The following is a 17,662-nucleotide window of genomic DNA, read 5'->3' on the forward strand; positions in this document are numbered from 1 at the left end:
TACAAATAATTAACTATTAAATTAATTACTAAATTTATTATTTAGATAAAATATATATTAAAATATAAAATATACATAAAAAATAAATTAAATAATTTATATATTTATATATAAATAGATAAAAATTAATTTAATGACTAATTTTTTATTTTTTATATACAAATAATTTTGAAAAGATCTTAAAGCATGAACTGATTCTAATAAAAATAAATAAAATAAAAAGAGAACTAGATAACAGATATGTTCAAAATGTTCCAGTCATCGACAACAGCGCTATGAATCTATATCTGCATGAGTCCTAGGAACCAATACCCAGTAACACAGGATTATGTTCCCTTAAACTTTACTTTTAGTGATTAATATATAGTTGCTTAGTTTTTGGGCTTCGTGAATACCGGGTTGTCTCTGATTTTTTTAATTAAACATCAACCTGAATTCATGGTGGTTCAAAGCACAAGATTTAGGTAACTGTTCCTTGAAATCTATTCTGCTTCCTAAGCTCTCTCTTACATATATGTGTGTGAGAGACTGAAACTGATCACAAAGCAGGTCTAAGCTTAAGCTTCGGTCAAAAGCTTTCTACTGAGGCTGCAATCTCTGTAAAGCAGGTCTTGTTCTTTGTCTTCGATTAATATTATTATTAAATATTTTCTAGATCTTATACATTATTAAATATAGATGATCAATTCCATGGATTTTTGTTTTGTTCTTTGAAAATGATTTCTAAGAATTTTGTTTGATTTTTTCCCCATTGTTTCATAATTTAGATGATCAATTTAATGAATTTTGTTTTGAAATTTTTTTTAATTCGAAAGTGTTTATTTGACCATGTAAGGAAAAATCTAAGGCCAATAATTTTTGTATTTTGTGACCAGTAATTAACCATCAAAAGAAAAATGAGTGATTTTTCATTATTGGGTATAATTTTATATCATTAAAAATATTATTGTTGGCCAATTGATGATTATAAAACACAAAAGTTGCTGGTCTCTAACATTTCTTATTGGCTAACGTTTCACTGCAGAAGAATATACAAATAAATGTTAAAGAATTATCAAAATTTATTATTTTTTATTATTATTTAGTTATCAATTTAATTCTTTTAGTATAATTTTTTTAGTCTAATTATTATTATATTTTTAAACATTAATAACTAACTGATGACTAAAAATATTAAATTATAATAATATTCTAATATTTTTTATAAAAATATCAAAAGACAAATATTTTTTTAAACAAACATTAAAATAGCCAAAAAAATTTTATTTTGGAATAAAATCTGATTAATTTTATGTTTTCTCAAAAATTAAAGATTATAAAATCAAAATTATAACACAATCTGTTCGTCGCTTCTCACCAAACTGTTTCCTTTCACTTTTTTGGTTTGTTTGAGTGGAACCAAAGTAGTCTTTCTATCAATCATAAGTCCCTGAACTAACCTACCCCTTTTTTCTGCTTCTTGTGTCCTGTGTTGTGTGTGCAAAACAGCTATTACTACTTGAAGTGCTTTCAGGTTTCAGCATATTCAGAATATTTGTCCTTGATAGTGGAACTTTTGAAAAAAAAAAATGGATGGTGGTAACTTACCACCTTGGAAAACAACTGGTTCATGGTGGCATCATGGGCTAGAATTAGAGGATGTAAATGAAAATGAAGAGTTTAACAAAGTGGTTCTCCTATCAACGTTACCTGCTATACCTCAGCCACCAACACCACTTGAACCCATGGAGTTCTTGTCAAGGTCATGGAGCCTCTCTGCTTCTGAGATTTCAAAGGCTCTTTTAGATAAACACAAGCGAAGTTTCTATGACAAGAATCAACACGTGTTTCTTGATTCTGCTGCTAATTTCGCACCTCAACTTGTAGTAGTAAGCCATGCTCCTCTCTCACCATTTAATTTGCAATTATTGATTTTGTGAAAACAATATATTAATGTATTATGTTATGTATATATAAAAAATAAGTCATTAAATCAGTTATTAGTATAAAAACATATTAAAATATAAAATATATATTAAAAATAATAAATTAATAAAATAATAGTTATATACAAATACTTATAAGAAGTTGATTTTTTTTTTTGAAAATAGTATTTTTGGAACAAAAATCCAATATAATTCTTGTCTATTTATGAAGGACAAAACGCTCCTTGTAAACAAAAGAGATATTTTTGGCCATTAACTTTATTATTTTAAGATAATAGGACTCATGTGTCAATAAATTTATTAAATAGTAACAAAAATTAATTGTATGAGAATTTTATTTGTAATTTGTGGAGATTATAATCTCCCATAAATTATTAATAAATTTATTTTTTAAAATTTTTTTCATTGGTACTAATTAAGTGGAGAGAGACCATTATTAAAAATGATGTAAAATAAAGTAATTGCAGTAGAGAATATTTGTACTAGTGATGATGACATTAGTAGAAAATATTTTTCTTTAATTTGCAGGCGGGAAAGATGACAACCCCTTCATCAAATAGCAGAAAAATGGGAAGCATTGGAAAATGGTTTCATCAGAAGCAGAAGGGTGGAAGTGGTAACAACATGAATGTAAGGAAGAAAGACAAGGCGCGGCTGGAATCGTGTCGAGTCCATTCTGCTATGTCTATTGCAGGGCTGGCTTCAGCCTTGGCTGCTGTGGCTGCAGCGCAACAGAACTCTAACAATGGCTCGTCTAATTCGAAGCTGAGCCTAGCCCTGGCTTCGGCCATGGAGCTGGTTGCGTCGCATTGCGTTGAAATGGCTGAAGCGGCTGGAGCTGATCATGGCCGTCTGGCTTCTGCTGTGAAGTCTGCTGTTGATATTCAAACCCATGGAGATCTCATCACACTAACCGCCGCTGCTGCAACAGGTCATTTCTCACCTTCTGCATTAATTAATTAGACAAAACGACACAATCAACTATTTATTTTGACTAGTTTTGTCCAACTAATTCAATTTTAATAGATATTAAATTAGTTTCTCTATTTCATTATTAGAGAAAGGTAATTACATTCTTAGATACTTCTAGAGTTTTTTTTTTTTTTAATAGAAGAAAAAAAAACTTATGTTTCATCAGTTAAATAATTTTCAACTTTTTTGGATGAATTATGAACAATATCAGTGATTATTATCAGTTAATTTATTTTCATTTGTTTTTATTTTTTCCCTTGGAAATCAGCTTTGAGAGGAGAAGCAGCACTAAGGGCAAGATTACCAAAAGAAACAACGAGGAATGCATCAATAAGTCCCTATGATAAGGGAGTGCCACAATCTCATTCTCATTGGTTTGCACCTTTTGACGACCAAATGTTGGAACATCATCCACCGTGTGTGGGAGAATTGTTGCAACTCACACCAAAAGGTAAAATTGGAAACCCATTTTCCATCATTATATTCCATTTTTCCAATTATTATTTATTACTTTTTTAAATGTGAGGCACACATGCATGTATGATAAATATAATAGGATTTTTGGTGCATTGGGTTTGCTTTATATCATTATTTCTAAGTTTGCTTTTTGACCTTTTTTCAGGCGCACTAAGATGGAAGCATGTCACTGTTTACATTAACAAGAAATCTCAGGTATATATTAACTATTAACAATTATTCATGTATGTGATGGATGGAGGTATCAATTGCACAGATGAGGAACAATATTTTATCTGAATTTTCATGATTCTGTTTTGGTATAGGTCAAAATTAAGATCAAAAGCAAGCACGTGGGAGGAGCCTTCTCCAAAAAGAATAAATGTAAGTGTTTTTAATTATATAGATCCCTTAATCAAACCTAACCGTTGGTATTAAAATAACATGTAATTTGTATGAAATATTATTGTTATGTTACAAAAGTTTGATTTAGTTGTTCACTTAACTTGAAATTTTAGAAACTTAAATATTTTTTTATATAATTATATTTCTAAGTATATTTAAAAAAATTATACTGTCATATATCATTTTGATAGTAGTTATAAAATTTTTAAAGTTAAATAGAGGATGCATGATTAAATTAAAAATCATCCTTATATAACAATAAGTGATTGAATATTTTTTATTAGGTTCTAGCTAACAGATTGTATTTGTGACAAAAATTGTATACTTAGGTGTGGTATATGGAGTGTGTGACAAACAGGGTGCATGGCCGTATAGAAAAGAAAGGGAAGCATTGGAAGAGTGTTATATTGGCCTCAAAACAGCACAAGGCCTTTTAGAGTTCAAGTGCAAGAGTAAATTCCACAAGATGAAATGGGTTGATGGGATTGAGGCTCTACTTCGTAGATCCAACTCTATTGAAGCAATCGATACTTCTCTGGAAATTTTATGTATCAATGACAGCATATGAATCAATGAATTTGAATATATTTATATAATTATATATATATTATGTATTATATTATTATGCATGCGTCTAAGTAGAAGAGTAGGACAGATAAAAATTATGCCAAAATGCATGTACTCTTTTATGGCGGCTGTATTACCAGTTTACAACTATGTTAAGAAAGTAAAGCAATAATGTTGCACTGGCCTAATCACTTTTACAGTTCACCATTCAAAAGAGAATTCCGCTAGTACCCAATATGAGTATAGCCAATAACAAGTCAACAAATATTTTTAAATTGCATTTTATACTCATTAATTATTATTAATTAATAATTATTTAAATTTTAATTTTTAAAAGATATAAAATTAATAATTAATAATTATTTTTTTATTTTAATTTATCTTTTATTATTTATCACGCAAATCCTAATTTTTCTTTTTAAAAAAACGTTCAAACTCAAAAAAAATATCAAAATATAAGATAAAGAATCATCCAAATTATAAGAAAAAAACATACAAAATATAAGAAAAAACATCCAAAACTAATAAAAAAAATCTAAATTCTAAGAAAAAAAACATACAAAATATAAAAAAATCATCCAAAATTAATAAAAAAATCTTTCAAATCCTAAATAAAAAAAAACTCATTAGCTAAAATAAAACAAAAAAACGCATTCATTGGTAAAAATTACAGAAAAACCTTCTCATTAGACACTCAAATAATAACAATAGCATTTCAAAAATATCCAATCAAATGGAGAAAAAAACATGCACTTAGTATAAAAAAAACATTCACTCAAGACTAACCAAATACAATTCACTTACATGAAAAAAAATGAAACAGCATCCTCTTTCCCGCACTTACCTTGAAAACAGATTGAATTATTATCACTCACATCAACCAATGGGCTATTCAATTCTCGTTCCGAAATTGATTGCTCCATGGTCGAATGCTCTCTATTGGAAATCGTACACTGCGACGTCGACTTCTTTGGGTACAACAGCTCGGCGAGAATAACTCTCTAACCACCGTGAGCGACTTTGGTCAAAGATGCATCCGCGTTGTGGTCCTTGCACCGAAAGGCAATCAAGCAATGAACAACAATGGCATCCCGATGACGAACGGTAACGCTAATGGCGACAAAAACGGCGGAGGTGGGGATTCAGTGGTCACGCGACATGGTGGTCCTTGCAGCAAAACGTAATCAAACAATGAACAACAATGGAATCCCAATCAAGAACAGTAACGTAAAAAGTGGCAGGAAAAGCATAACACGGTGAAGGTGGAACTCGGTGTTCACGTTGTTGAGAACGTCAACGCAATGAATCAAGCACAACAACACACTTAATGTGTGGAAAGAGGAGGAATACTAACAGAACGTGAATCATGTTCTAATTAGACGGTTAATTACAAATTCTATTTTTTTTTAAATAATCATTAATGAGAATGATTTAAATTAATAAATTAAAATTATTATAATTAATTGAGTTATTCAAATTGATTGGTTAAGGAGTTGGTTCCTATACTTTTTCTTCAAAAGATTGCTTATAAAGTAATTAAGTCTACGTTGTAATCCACGTTGCTTCTTTCGATTACATACAATTATTCTTATACTGATCATGGTTGAAATTTTTGGATTTTTCAATCACAAGATCATCTATATTAAAGAGGAGCATTAAGAGTCAATAGATTTTGTAATTTATATTCATCAATTAATTATTATTAATATTTTTAAAGGTGTAAAATTAAATTTAGTGGTGTAAAATTATTCACTTTTCTTTTAATAATTAAGTGCTGACCAAATTTTAATAAAAATGTTAGCCTTTAAACTTTTTCTATATTAATTATTTAAAAAAAATATTTAAAAGTTGAAACTACTTAAACGAGCGTAATTGATGAAAAGCCTTAATATTTTATTTTGATCAGGGACAAATTAAAAAAATTATTAAAGGAAGCCAAATATATATAGTTGAACCGATTTCACATAAATAAAAATATAAAATAGTAAAAAATTTAAAATTAAAATTTAAAAATAGATATCTTCATTAATATTTTAAAAATAATCAAGTTTCAACAAATTATAATCCAGTTATCATTAAATAAATATATAAAATTCTAGTATCTTTTTATAATAAAAGTTTTTTAATTTTATTTTCATATTAAAGTAATTATTTTTTATTTCAATAACTAACTAATTAGTTTATATTTATTATATTATTTTTATTAAAAAATAATATTTAATAAATATCATAAAATCATAAAAAGGATAATGATATTGTAATTAATAAAAATATTTGATATTTTTATTTATATATATTTAATAACAATTATATTAATAATCATGAATAATAAAAAATATAATTAATTTAAATATAAGTGAGTATAAAATTAAAATAATATTAACAAAATTATTGTATGTTTTTACTATGTAATTAATAATTAGTATATAAAATAACAAGGAATGACATAACTCAATGGCAAAGGGAGCATGCAATAACAAGGAGGACCCAGGTGCTCAATCCACATCTTTAACAATTTTAATTAGAATTTTCTCTAGAGCGATTCGATTGGACCGATTTTGACCGATTCTCACCGGTTTTAATCCTTAAATAGTCATATCACTAGACTGAATTGATCGAGAGTCTGGTTTATCGATTTTTCGGTCGAACCGGCTAGTCCGATCCGCCTCTTACAACTATGAAATAAGGTCTATACAAATAAGTTATATAATATAAAATACATTACAAAAATATATTGATGGAGAATATATTATAAAGTGCAAAATTATGTATGTAACTTTTACTAGCGCATTGGTACACGACAATTTTTCATATCATAAAATTTATCGATAACAGAATCCATATCAAATATGTTAACAATCTTCTTCTAAATGTAAATTAATTAGGAGACAATTAGTAAGAATTCATCTTCTATTTTGTTTCTAAGTCTATTATTCACAATATTCATAGTTGAAGAAAATCTCTCAATTATAGCTGTTGAAACACGGAGAGTTAATATTAAGCAAATTAAATGATCAATCAAAGGATATGTTAAAGATTTTTTGTTTTTATTAACCCTTGACATAACTCGAAAATTGTTCACAAGTTCATCAATTCACCATGATCAAAATCATCAAGTTCATAATGTTAAGTTTATATTCTAACGTAAAATTTCTTTTAATAATTGAAGTCATTCAGATAAAATCGTTCTACTAATTCGCATACTTTATCGATGTTAATGAACTTATAATTATCTCAGAAATCTAAAGTTGAATTTAAAGCAAATAATTTCATTATATTATCACTGAATCTTCCATTAAACTCTTGCAATTGTATGCCAATTGTAGCAAGAAATAAATTAACATGATAATTATGATCCATTGAAATCGGATCAATAATTTTAAGAGTCGACCTCTTTTAGGAATATGCAATGCATTCATATTAGGAATTTCAACTTCATGTTTCTCATAAAATAATGTAACTTCTTTTATGAAAGTCTCCCATTCTTATTCTCTCATTTCTTTGGATTAAATTCTTAGTAGTAGAAGTCAAAGCTAAATCATTTAATGTCTTAATTTTTTCATTGCAAATCAAGAAAAAGGTCATTATCAACTTTTAAAATACTTCTCATCAAATGCAAAATAAAGACAAATTTAATATATGTACAAACATCACCACGGGTGAAGAAATTATATTTTTTATTGCGTTTTTCAAGAACTTCACAAGCAGCATCAAATATGCATAGCAAGCTATGTACATAATTCAAATAAGACTCCTATTTAGTATCTCCAGCTTTTTGTAAAGTACCAATTTGATTAACTCCACTGCCTATCACAATCATATCATTAGTAATTAAGTTTGCAACATTGTTTGCTTGAGCTACCCTTAACTGATCATGACTTTGGTGAGAAACAGTCACAATTTAATGAACATAACAAAGTTCTTTGGCTACTGAAACAAATGTTTATTGTAATCGATGAACAAGACAATAGATGTAATCAACAAAAGTGCAATTTTCATTAACTGACATGAAGCATAAGCTATGACATTCTTATTCTGCATCAGCACACATCCTTGACTTTTTAATGGGGTATCGCAGTATACTTCGAATGGTCCTTGAGGATCTAGTAACACTAGAAATGATGCCAAAATTAGTTTCTCCTTCAAAGTTCTGAAGCTTTCCTCATACTCATCCATTGAAACAAAAGGAATTTCCTTTCTTGTGAGTTAAGCCAAAGGCAACGCTATTTGTGAAACTCTTTAATAAATCTCTAGTAGTATCCAACCAATCTGAAAAAACTATGAATCTTTGTGATGGTTGTAGGCCGCTCCCATTCTAACACTACTTTTATCTTGGAGGGATCCATACCTATGCCTCCTTAGGGTACTATGTGTCCTAAGAACTTCACTTATTTGGCCTAAAACTTATACTTTAAAATCTTTACATACAACTTCCTTTCTTTCAAAATCTACAGTTGAGTCCTTAGGCGTTCCTCATGCTCCTTATCTGTCTTTAAGTAGATAAGTATGTCGTCGATGAAGACCATTGATAAACCACTATTTTATGGTTTACAATGTGTTTAATTGTGTGGTTTTATCATGGTCTTTACCCACTTATTCATATAATTAGCATGCATTTATATTTCCTTCCTAAAATTATTACATGATTGAAAACATGCTTCTTTGGTCTTAATTTAGCTAATCTTAATCCTCTCTTATTACCATTCGATGCCTTGATCTGTGTGTTAAGTGTTTCGGGCTTTATAGGGCATGAATGAGTGGGAGATTGGGAAAGAAGCTTGCAAAAATGGAAGGAACACAAGAAATTTACGAGAAGACCAGCGAGAAGTGACGCGTACGCGTCAACGACACGACCGCGCGGAAGAAAGGAATTCGCAGTGACGCGGCCGCATGAGTGACGCGGACGCGCAGATTGGAAAAGCAAAAGCGACGCGGAGGCATAGACGACACGCCCGCATGGAAAAGAAAAACGACGAATGACGCGTCCGCGGGACGTGCGCGATCTGCAGAATTACAAAAGTCGCTGGCAGAGATTCTGGGCCGGATTTCAACCCAGTTTTTGGCCCAGAAACACAGATTAAAGTTAGGGAACATGCAGAGACTCAACATGCTATTCATAATTCATAATTTTAGTTTTAGATGTAGTTTTTAGAGAGAGAGGTTCTCTCCTCTCTCCTAGGATTTTAGGATTAGGATTCCTCTTAAAGGATTTAGGATTTATTATTTCAACTTACAATTTCTTCTGAGCTCCAGGTTCAATATTCTTTTATTTTGACTTCTCTTCTACTTTGGGATACTTTAATGCTTTTATTTGTATTTGATTTATGTTGCCCAATTGGCTTATGAATATTGTCCATGTCAGATTTTATTGCTTTGAATGTATGTTATTTGAGATATTTCAGATCTAAGATTCATACTTAGCTTTTTATATTATTGGCTTTAATTGATTAACTGGAAGCTCTTGAGTTATCAACTATTCATGATTGATTGTTATGTCGGCTAATTAACTGGAATTCCACTAACTCTAGTCTTTCCTTAGGATTTGGCTAGGACTTGGGAAATCTAACCAATTAGTTCACTTGACTTTTCCTTACTTACGCAAGGGTTAACTAAGTGGGATTAACTTTCATTCTCATAGGAGTAACTAGGATAGGACTTCCGAATTTTCATATCTTGCCAAAAGTTTATTTTATAGTTAATTATTTATTTTATTTGTCATTTAATTTACTTGTTCCTCACTTTCAAAACTCCAATTTACAAAACCCATAACCAATAATAAGAACATACCTCCCTGCAATTCCTTGAGAAGACGACCTGAGGTTTGAATACTCGGTTATCAATTTCAAAAGGGTTTGTTACTTGTGACAACCAAAACGTTTGTAAGAAAGGTTGATTGCTTGGTTTAGTAACTATACTTACAACGAGAGTTTACTATAACTTCTGAACCATTAATCTTCAGTTCTTTCAAGCATACAAACTTATCTAGATAGGGAAAAAAAATCCAATTCATGTAGTCCATAAACATAATAGGAGAATTAGTTAATCCAAAATATATAACTGTTTACTCATAGTGACCATATCTGATTCTAAAAGTAATCTTAGGCATGTCGGCTTCCCTTATATGAATTTGATGATACCCTGATCTCAGATCTATCTTTGAGAAGATGGTTGCTCGTCTTAACAGGTCCATCAGATCATCAATCCTTGTCCAAGGGTATTTGTCTTGATAGTGATCTTGTTTAGCTGCTAGCAGTCTATGCACAACCTTATTCTGCTATCCTTCTTTTTTACCAACAAACCTGAGACTCCCCATGGTGATACACTCAGATGGATAAACTTCTTTTCTAATGGTTCTTCCATTTGAAACTTCAATTTTGCGAGTTCCAACGGTAGGGTGCATATTAATTGGTCCCGCTCCTGGCACAAGGTCTATGATAAACTCTATCTCTTGCTAATGAGAAAACTCAGGGATATCTTTTGAAAATATTTTAGAAAACTCTCTTACCACTAGGTATTTTTATTTTATATTTTGTATTTTAACATGTATTATATACGAGTAGTTAATTTTTATATACATGTAGTATGATTGTATTTGCAATTCCTATTTCTCTCTAATAAATTAAATCCCACACAATTAAGAAATGAATCTTTTCTATTTCAACTTATTATTATGATTTTAAATTTTAATTTACAATTAGCGAAAAAAATTTATGTGATAAACAAAACGTTGTATGTGGCAAGTGAGACACTAACATTGGTAAGTGAACCACGACCGGATATTTTTTGTATGTTTTTAAATTATTTTATGACATTTGTGTTAATAACAAAATTTGAAAATATTTTTATCAGTACCAAAATAATTCAAGTATATTTTTGGTAGTTTACTTTAAATTTTTATGAGACAAATAAGAGATAGTATTTAGTAATTGTGGTCTTTATATTTAACTATTTAATAATATTTTACAATAAAAAAGCTCCTAAATTTAAAAGAGAGTTAAATATACATTTCTTTTTAGTTGAGTAATATTGTAAACACATAATATTTACCAGTAAAAGTTGGAATCCAATCTTCGAGATAAGAATTCTCGCACAGCTCGGGACAACTCCCTATTCAGAGGAGAAGACCCATTCACAGAGGACATCATGGGGGCTAGAGTTTCTAAAAACTTCAAAAGCCCAGACATGAGTTTCTACGATGGGACCATGGACCCGAGGCACCATTTGAGTAATTTCAAAAGTCGGATATATCTGGCTGACGCCTCGGATGCTACTCGTTGTAAGCCTTTTCAACTACTCTAACAAAGTCGGCCATGAAATGGTTTGACAATTTACCCCCAAGATTGGTTGCTAGTTTCGACGACCTCGCTCAAAAATTCCTCACCAGATTCTCAATTCAAAAGGATAAAGTCAAGCACGCACCTAGCCTACTCAGAGTAAAACAGGAAGCCGGAGAATCCCTCAGAGATTATATGGAGATGTTCAACAAAGCTTGTCTGGAAATCTAAAATCTGCTCACGGAGGAAGTGATTATGGAATTGGTCAATGGCCTCCGAAAAGGTCCCTTTTCCTAGTCCATATCAAAGAGGCACCTGACTTCCCTTAACGATGTGCAAGAACGAACTGAAAAGTACATCAATATGGAAGAAAATGACAGATTACGTGAACCGAATTGGTGACTTGGCCACCCTCATCAACCAAAGAAAAAAGAGAGGGATCCCAAGAAGAAAGAGGAAGTCAGGTCCGAGAACCCTAGAAGGTACCACAGCTATACTCCATTACGAGTTTCTCTCGCAGACATTTACAAGGAAATTTGTCACACCGAGAAGCTCCCTCCCCCACGTCCAATAAAAAACAAGAAGGGTGGAAGCCGTAATAAGTATTTTGAGTACCATAAGTTGTATGGACACTCAGAAAATGATTGTTACGACCTAAAAAATGTGATAGAAAAGCTGGCCAGGGAAGGTCGGCTGGATAGATATCTCATGGAAAGGTCAGACAATCATGAAAAAAGAAAAAGAGACGAAGAAGACATCGAATGAAGAGCTCATCCCCCAGAAACTCCAGAAAGACACATGCACATGATATCGGGAGGATTCGCCGGAGGGGGTTAACAAAGTCATATCGGAAGAGACATTTAAAAGAGGTCTACCAAGTCAAAAATGATGCTCCCAACCTACCAACAATCTCTTTTACCAAAGAAGATGGACAAGGCATTGTGCCCAGCCATGACGACCTGGTAGTGATCACTATGATACTGGCCAATGCACATTTGCACAGGACCTTGATAGATCAGGGCAGCTAGCTGACATACTATTTAAGCTGGCATTTAACAATCTGGGGTTAAAAGAAAGCGAGGTGAAAGCTTAACCGGATACTCTTTTCGGATTAAGAGATGCTCCTATCAAACCACTGGGCTTCATCTCCTGTATACAACTTTTGGAAACGGATCAAAGTCTAAAACCTTAAACATCGAATTCATTGTTGTCGATGTAACCTCAGCGTATAATGCCCTGATCGGGAGGACAACTTTAAATCGGCTAGGGGCAATAGTCTCTACTCCTCATCTCTGTATAAAATTTTCGATGGAAGATGAGATTGCTACCATTAGGGGGAGATCAGAAGCTGGCAAGGAAGTGTTACAATGAGAGCCTAAACCTAACAGGTAAGGGCAAAGAAGTCAATTCTACCGAACTCGGAGGAGTCCAAGGAAAAGATGAACTCCAATCCCAACTAGAGGGAAGGACCGAAGAAGTCCAGATCGGGAAAAAAGTCGGGAAAAATACTAACATAGGAGTCAGTATAAGGGCAGATTTGAAGTAAGAGCTCGTAAATCTCCTACGGAAAAATTCTGACCTTTTCGTTTGGAAAGTCGCTGACATGCCCGAAATAAATCTTGAGCTTATGACACATAAGCTGGCAGTCCATCCAGGATCCCGACCTATTCAACAAAGAAGACGGAAGCTCGGACCAGAACGAGCTTAAGTGGTCGAAGAGCAAGTACAAGCTTTATCAGAAGCCGGGTTCATTAGGGAAGTTAAATACCCGGCATGGCTGGCAAATGTCATATTGGTAAAAAAACAAAATGAAAAATGGAGAATGTGTGTCGACTATACCAACCTCAACAAAGCCTGTTCGAAAGACCCATATCCTCTACCCAACATTGATACTCTAGTATATTTCAGCTCAGGAGACCAGTATCTATCATTCATGGATGCTTGCTCGATATGCAACCAAATCCCGATGTATAAGTCGGATCAGGAGAAGACATCGTTCATCACACCTAGAGCGAACTATTGGTATGTGGTCATGCCATTCGAATTAAAAAATGCAGGGGCCACACATCAAAGGTTGATGAACACGATGTTTGCACCTCACCTCAGAAACTTGATGGAAGTATATGTGGACGATATGTTAGTAAAAACTAAGGATGAGGCCAGTCTCCTATCCGACCTTTCACAAGTCTTCAACACTATAAGAAGACATGAGATGGGACTAAATCCCACTAAATGCACCTTTGCAATAGAAGTAGGAAAATTTTTGGGATTTATACTCACTCAAAGGAGAATTGAGGCTAACTCCGACAAGTGCAAAGCAATCCTAGAAATGAAGAGTCTGACCTGTTTGAAAGAAGTCTAACAGTTGAATGGCCGACTTGCAGCCTTATCCAGATTTTTGGCAGGATCAGCTTTGATATCCCTGCCCATTTTTTCACTGCTTAGAAAAGGATGCTACTTTGAATGGACTCTTGAATGTGAAGAAGCTTTTCAAGAATTCAAGAATTTTTTGAGCCAACCTCCAATCCTTACTCGACCGAGGGAGGAGAAGAGCTTGTACTTTACTTAGTTGTTGCCAAGAAGGTAGTGGCATCGGCGTTAATACGAGAAGATAAGGTCGGACAGCACCCCATCTATTTTACTAGCAAATTCTTACAAGGTCCTAAGCTAAGGTATCAAAAAATTGAGAAGTTTGCATATGCTTTGATTAGAGCATCTAGAAAGCTCCGACCTTATTTTCAGGCTCACACCATAAGAGTCAGAATGAACCAGCCCATTAAGCAAATCCTTCAGAAAATGGATATTGCAGGTCGAATGGTTCAATGGGCTATAGAGCTATCCAAGTTTGATTTGAAATACAAAACTCGGACAGCAATCAAAGCTCAATGCCTGACCGACTTCTTAGCTGAGTATACGGGTGACAAGAGCGAAACCTCCATGACTTGGCATCTTTATGTAGACGGCTCTTCTAACAAAGTCAGAAGAGGCGCTGGTATTATTTTGGTAAACGAGGAGGGAACTCAAATAGAGGTTTCTCTCAAATTTGAATTCCCTGCCTCCAACAACTAGGCCGAATACGAAGCTCTAATTGCAGGCTTGAAACTCGCCAAAGAGGTCGGCGCAAACAAAGTGATAGTCTTTAGTGATTCTCAAATAATAACTTTCCAAATCAATGGGGAGTACTAGGCAAAAGATCCTAACATGAAGAGATACCTAGAGAAAACACTTGAGCAGCTTTGATAATTTCTCGATACCGAGGTCCAACATATAACTTGAGAACTCAACTGCAGAGTGGATGCCCTCTCCAAATTGGTAAGTACCAAGCCTAGAGGGAATAATAGAAGCCTGATAGAAGAAACTCTTAAGGATCCCTCAATTATGAAATCAGACAACAAATTAGATGTGCTACCCGTCTTCGGCTTAAACCTCTGATGGATGACCCCTTAATCGAATATTTGAAATTCGACTCCTTCCCGTGGAACAAAAAGAAGCCCAAAAAGTTCGAAGAAAAGCACAGAATTACACCTTGGTGCAAAATGTCCTCTACAGAAGAGGAATATCTATGCCTCTATTAAAATGTGTTTTAACTTCTAGAACCGAAGAAGTCCTAGAAGAAGTACATGATAGCATCTGTAGAAATCATCTCGGAGCATAATCTCTATCTAGGAAGGTAATTCGAGCCAGATTATTCTAGCCGACCTTGCAAAAAGATGCCACTGACTTCGTTAAAAAAATTTCAACCATGTCAGATGCATGCCAATTTTTACGTCGTTCTGTATGAGGAGCTTATTACTATAACCTCTCCATGGCCTTTTGCAAAATGGGGATTAGACCTCTTCAGACCTTTTCCCTAAGCGCCTGGACAGGTCAAGTACTTTATTGTGGGAATAGATTACTTCACTAAGTGGATAGAGGCAGAACCACTAGCTACCATCATAGCACAAAGAAGTCAAAAATTCCTATACATAAATATAATTACTCTGTTTGGAGTTTCACACTCTATTACTATTGATAATGGTACCCAATTTACTAACTTTACGTTCAGGAACCTGGTATCCAGCATGAAGATAAAACATCAATTCACATCGCTAGAACACCCCCAAACTAATGGACAAGAAGAAGCAGCCAATAAAGTTATACTAGCCGGACTTAAGAAAAGGTTGCAAGGAGCGAAAGGGGCTTAGGTAGAAGAACTCCCACAAGTGCTATGGGCTTATAGAACAACACCCCATTCCACGACCGGGGAAAAACCCTTCCGAATTGCATACAAAATAGAAGCCATGATCCTAGTAGATATCAATGAACAAAGTCCAAGGGTGAGGTTTTATGATGAGGTCGAAAATGTTCAAGCCCAAAAAGAAGAGCTCAAACTACTTCTAAAAGTCCGAGAACAAGCTCAGATAAGAGAAGCAATGTTAAAGCAAAGGATGACAACCAGATACAACAAAAAAGTCATTCGAAGAAGCTTCACCTTAGACAACTTAGTCTTGATACAGAATGACATCGGAGTAAACAAGTCGGGTGAAGAGAAGCTCGTTGCAAACTGGAAGGGACCTTTAAAGATAACTGAAGTCTTAGGAAAGGTTATTACAAAGTATCCGACCTGAATGGATTCAAGCTCTCCAGGTCGTGGCACGCTTGAAATATGGAAAGATATTATAGCTAGAAGCAAACCTCGCTCCTTGATGTACTCTTTTTCCCGACTTCATGGTTTTTTCTCAATAAGGGTTTTCATGGAAGGGGTTTTAACGAGGCATCAAAGCGGGGACTAGGGGAAAAAATTTTATTCCCTTAGTAGCCAAAGCATCTTTGTAAAGTTACATTTCATTAATGACAGTATTTCCTTTCCTAAAAATTCCATTATCACTCCTACGATACGCACCGACTTAAACTCGAAAAATCGTAAAAATCCGTTGCCCGACCTATATGGTCGGCAAGATATAGTGACGAGGTACAAGTCAGTGTAAATAGGTTGTAAATGACGATCATAACAACTCGGGAATAAGTTGGCAAACGACTTATAAGTCGAAAAGCCCTTGGGCAAAAAATAATGCATCGCAAAAATAACCAAAATTATGAAAATTATTCAATAGCAAAGTAAGTTGAACGTTTGAATTGAGTAATGGAAAACAAAAGTCACATAAACCCTTAAAGGCTATCTAGTAAAGGCTTTCACAAAAGCTTTGTAAACAGCCCCACAATAGAGAAATTAATCAACATGCAAACAAAGCACAGAATCAAAACTCACAATGGCAGAAACCTTTTTTAGAAAAAAGGCAAAAACAACTACTTTGTTAAAAGTCCTATTAAAAGGACTAAGCATCCAAAAAATAGATAATAGCAGTTGTTAAAGATCCTTTCCAAAGGATCAAGAGTCAGAAGCCAACATACCAAAAATACTTAAAACATACACAAAAAGAGTTCATAAAAAAGGTCCCACAAGCCAGGCCTTAACAAAACATCAAATGGGACCAAGAAGAGGATTTGGGTCATCAGCAAAAAAGGAGGTCGGATCGGCAGTGGAAGTCAGAGGAGTCGGAGGAGCTTCTTCGGGGGGAACAACCTTGGGCTGGCTTGAAGAACTCGGAGGAACCTCCGAAGAAGTATCGACTTCTCGGGGAGGAGATCCCACCAAGTGCTGCCCAGCCGTTTTCAGCTCAGAATCAGTGGGGGGAAAAGGAAGAGAGACAATCTTTCCATCAATAACAACTTTATCAGGGTGAAGAAGTGACAAATCCAAGTCCGGAGCAAGAACCCGGACTTGTTGTTTGAGCACCTCAAACACCTCATCAGTACCTTCAGCAACAGACTCCTCTAAGTCCATATAACTCTCCCTTAGTAGCTTTATTTGCTCCTTCAAGTTCAGGTTGTCCCCAAATATCCTTGCATAACTCTGCTCTGCCTTTGTTAACAACCCCTCGGCCAAAGCACAAGAGGCAAGAGATTATTTCTCTGCCTCCCGAGCTCTTTGAAGCTCGGCCTTGAGGGTTGGCTTTTCCTCCCCTAACTCCTTCTCTACCTCCTTAAGAGCGGCCACCTCGGCCTGAAGGGGCTCTAGAGAAT

General features: G+C 33.8%; 1 protein-coding gene across 1 annotated transcript; it reads left to right on the top strand.

Annotated features, from left to right (window-relative positions):
* The first annotated feature begins 555 nt into the window (after window positions 1-555).
* Window positions 556-4,447, top strand: LOC130943327 (VAN3-binding protein-like). Its single transcript, XM_057871165.1, has 7 exons — window positions 556-608; window positions 1,489-1,868; window positions 2,454-2,856; window positions 3,166-3,348; window positions 3,520-3,569; window positions 3,680-3,737; window positions 4,088-4,447. Exons 2-7 carry the CDS (start codon window positions 1,569-1,571, stop codon window positions 4,324-4,326), a joined length of 1,233 nt encoding a protein of 410 aa, XP_057727148.1. The 5' UTR covers window positions 556-608; window positions 1,489-1,568; the 3' UTR covers window positions 4,327-4,447.
* The last annotated feature ends 13,215 nt before the right edge of the window (window positions 4,448-17,662 follow it).

The sequence above is a fragment of the Arachis stenosperma genome, chromosome 1 (genome assembly GCF_014773155.1).
Source record: "Arachis stenosperma cultivar V10309 chromosome 1, arast.V10309.gnm1.PFL2, whole genome shotgun sequence".
Classification (NCBI taxonomy): Eukaryota; Viridiplantae; Streptophyta; class Magnoliopsida; order Fabales; family Fabaceae; genus Arachis; species Arachis stenosperma.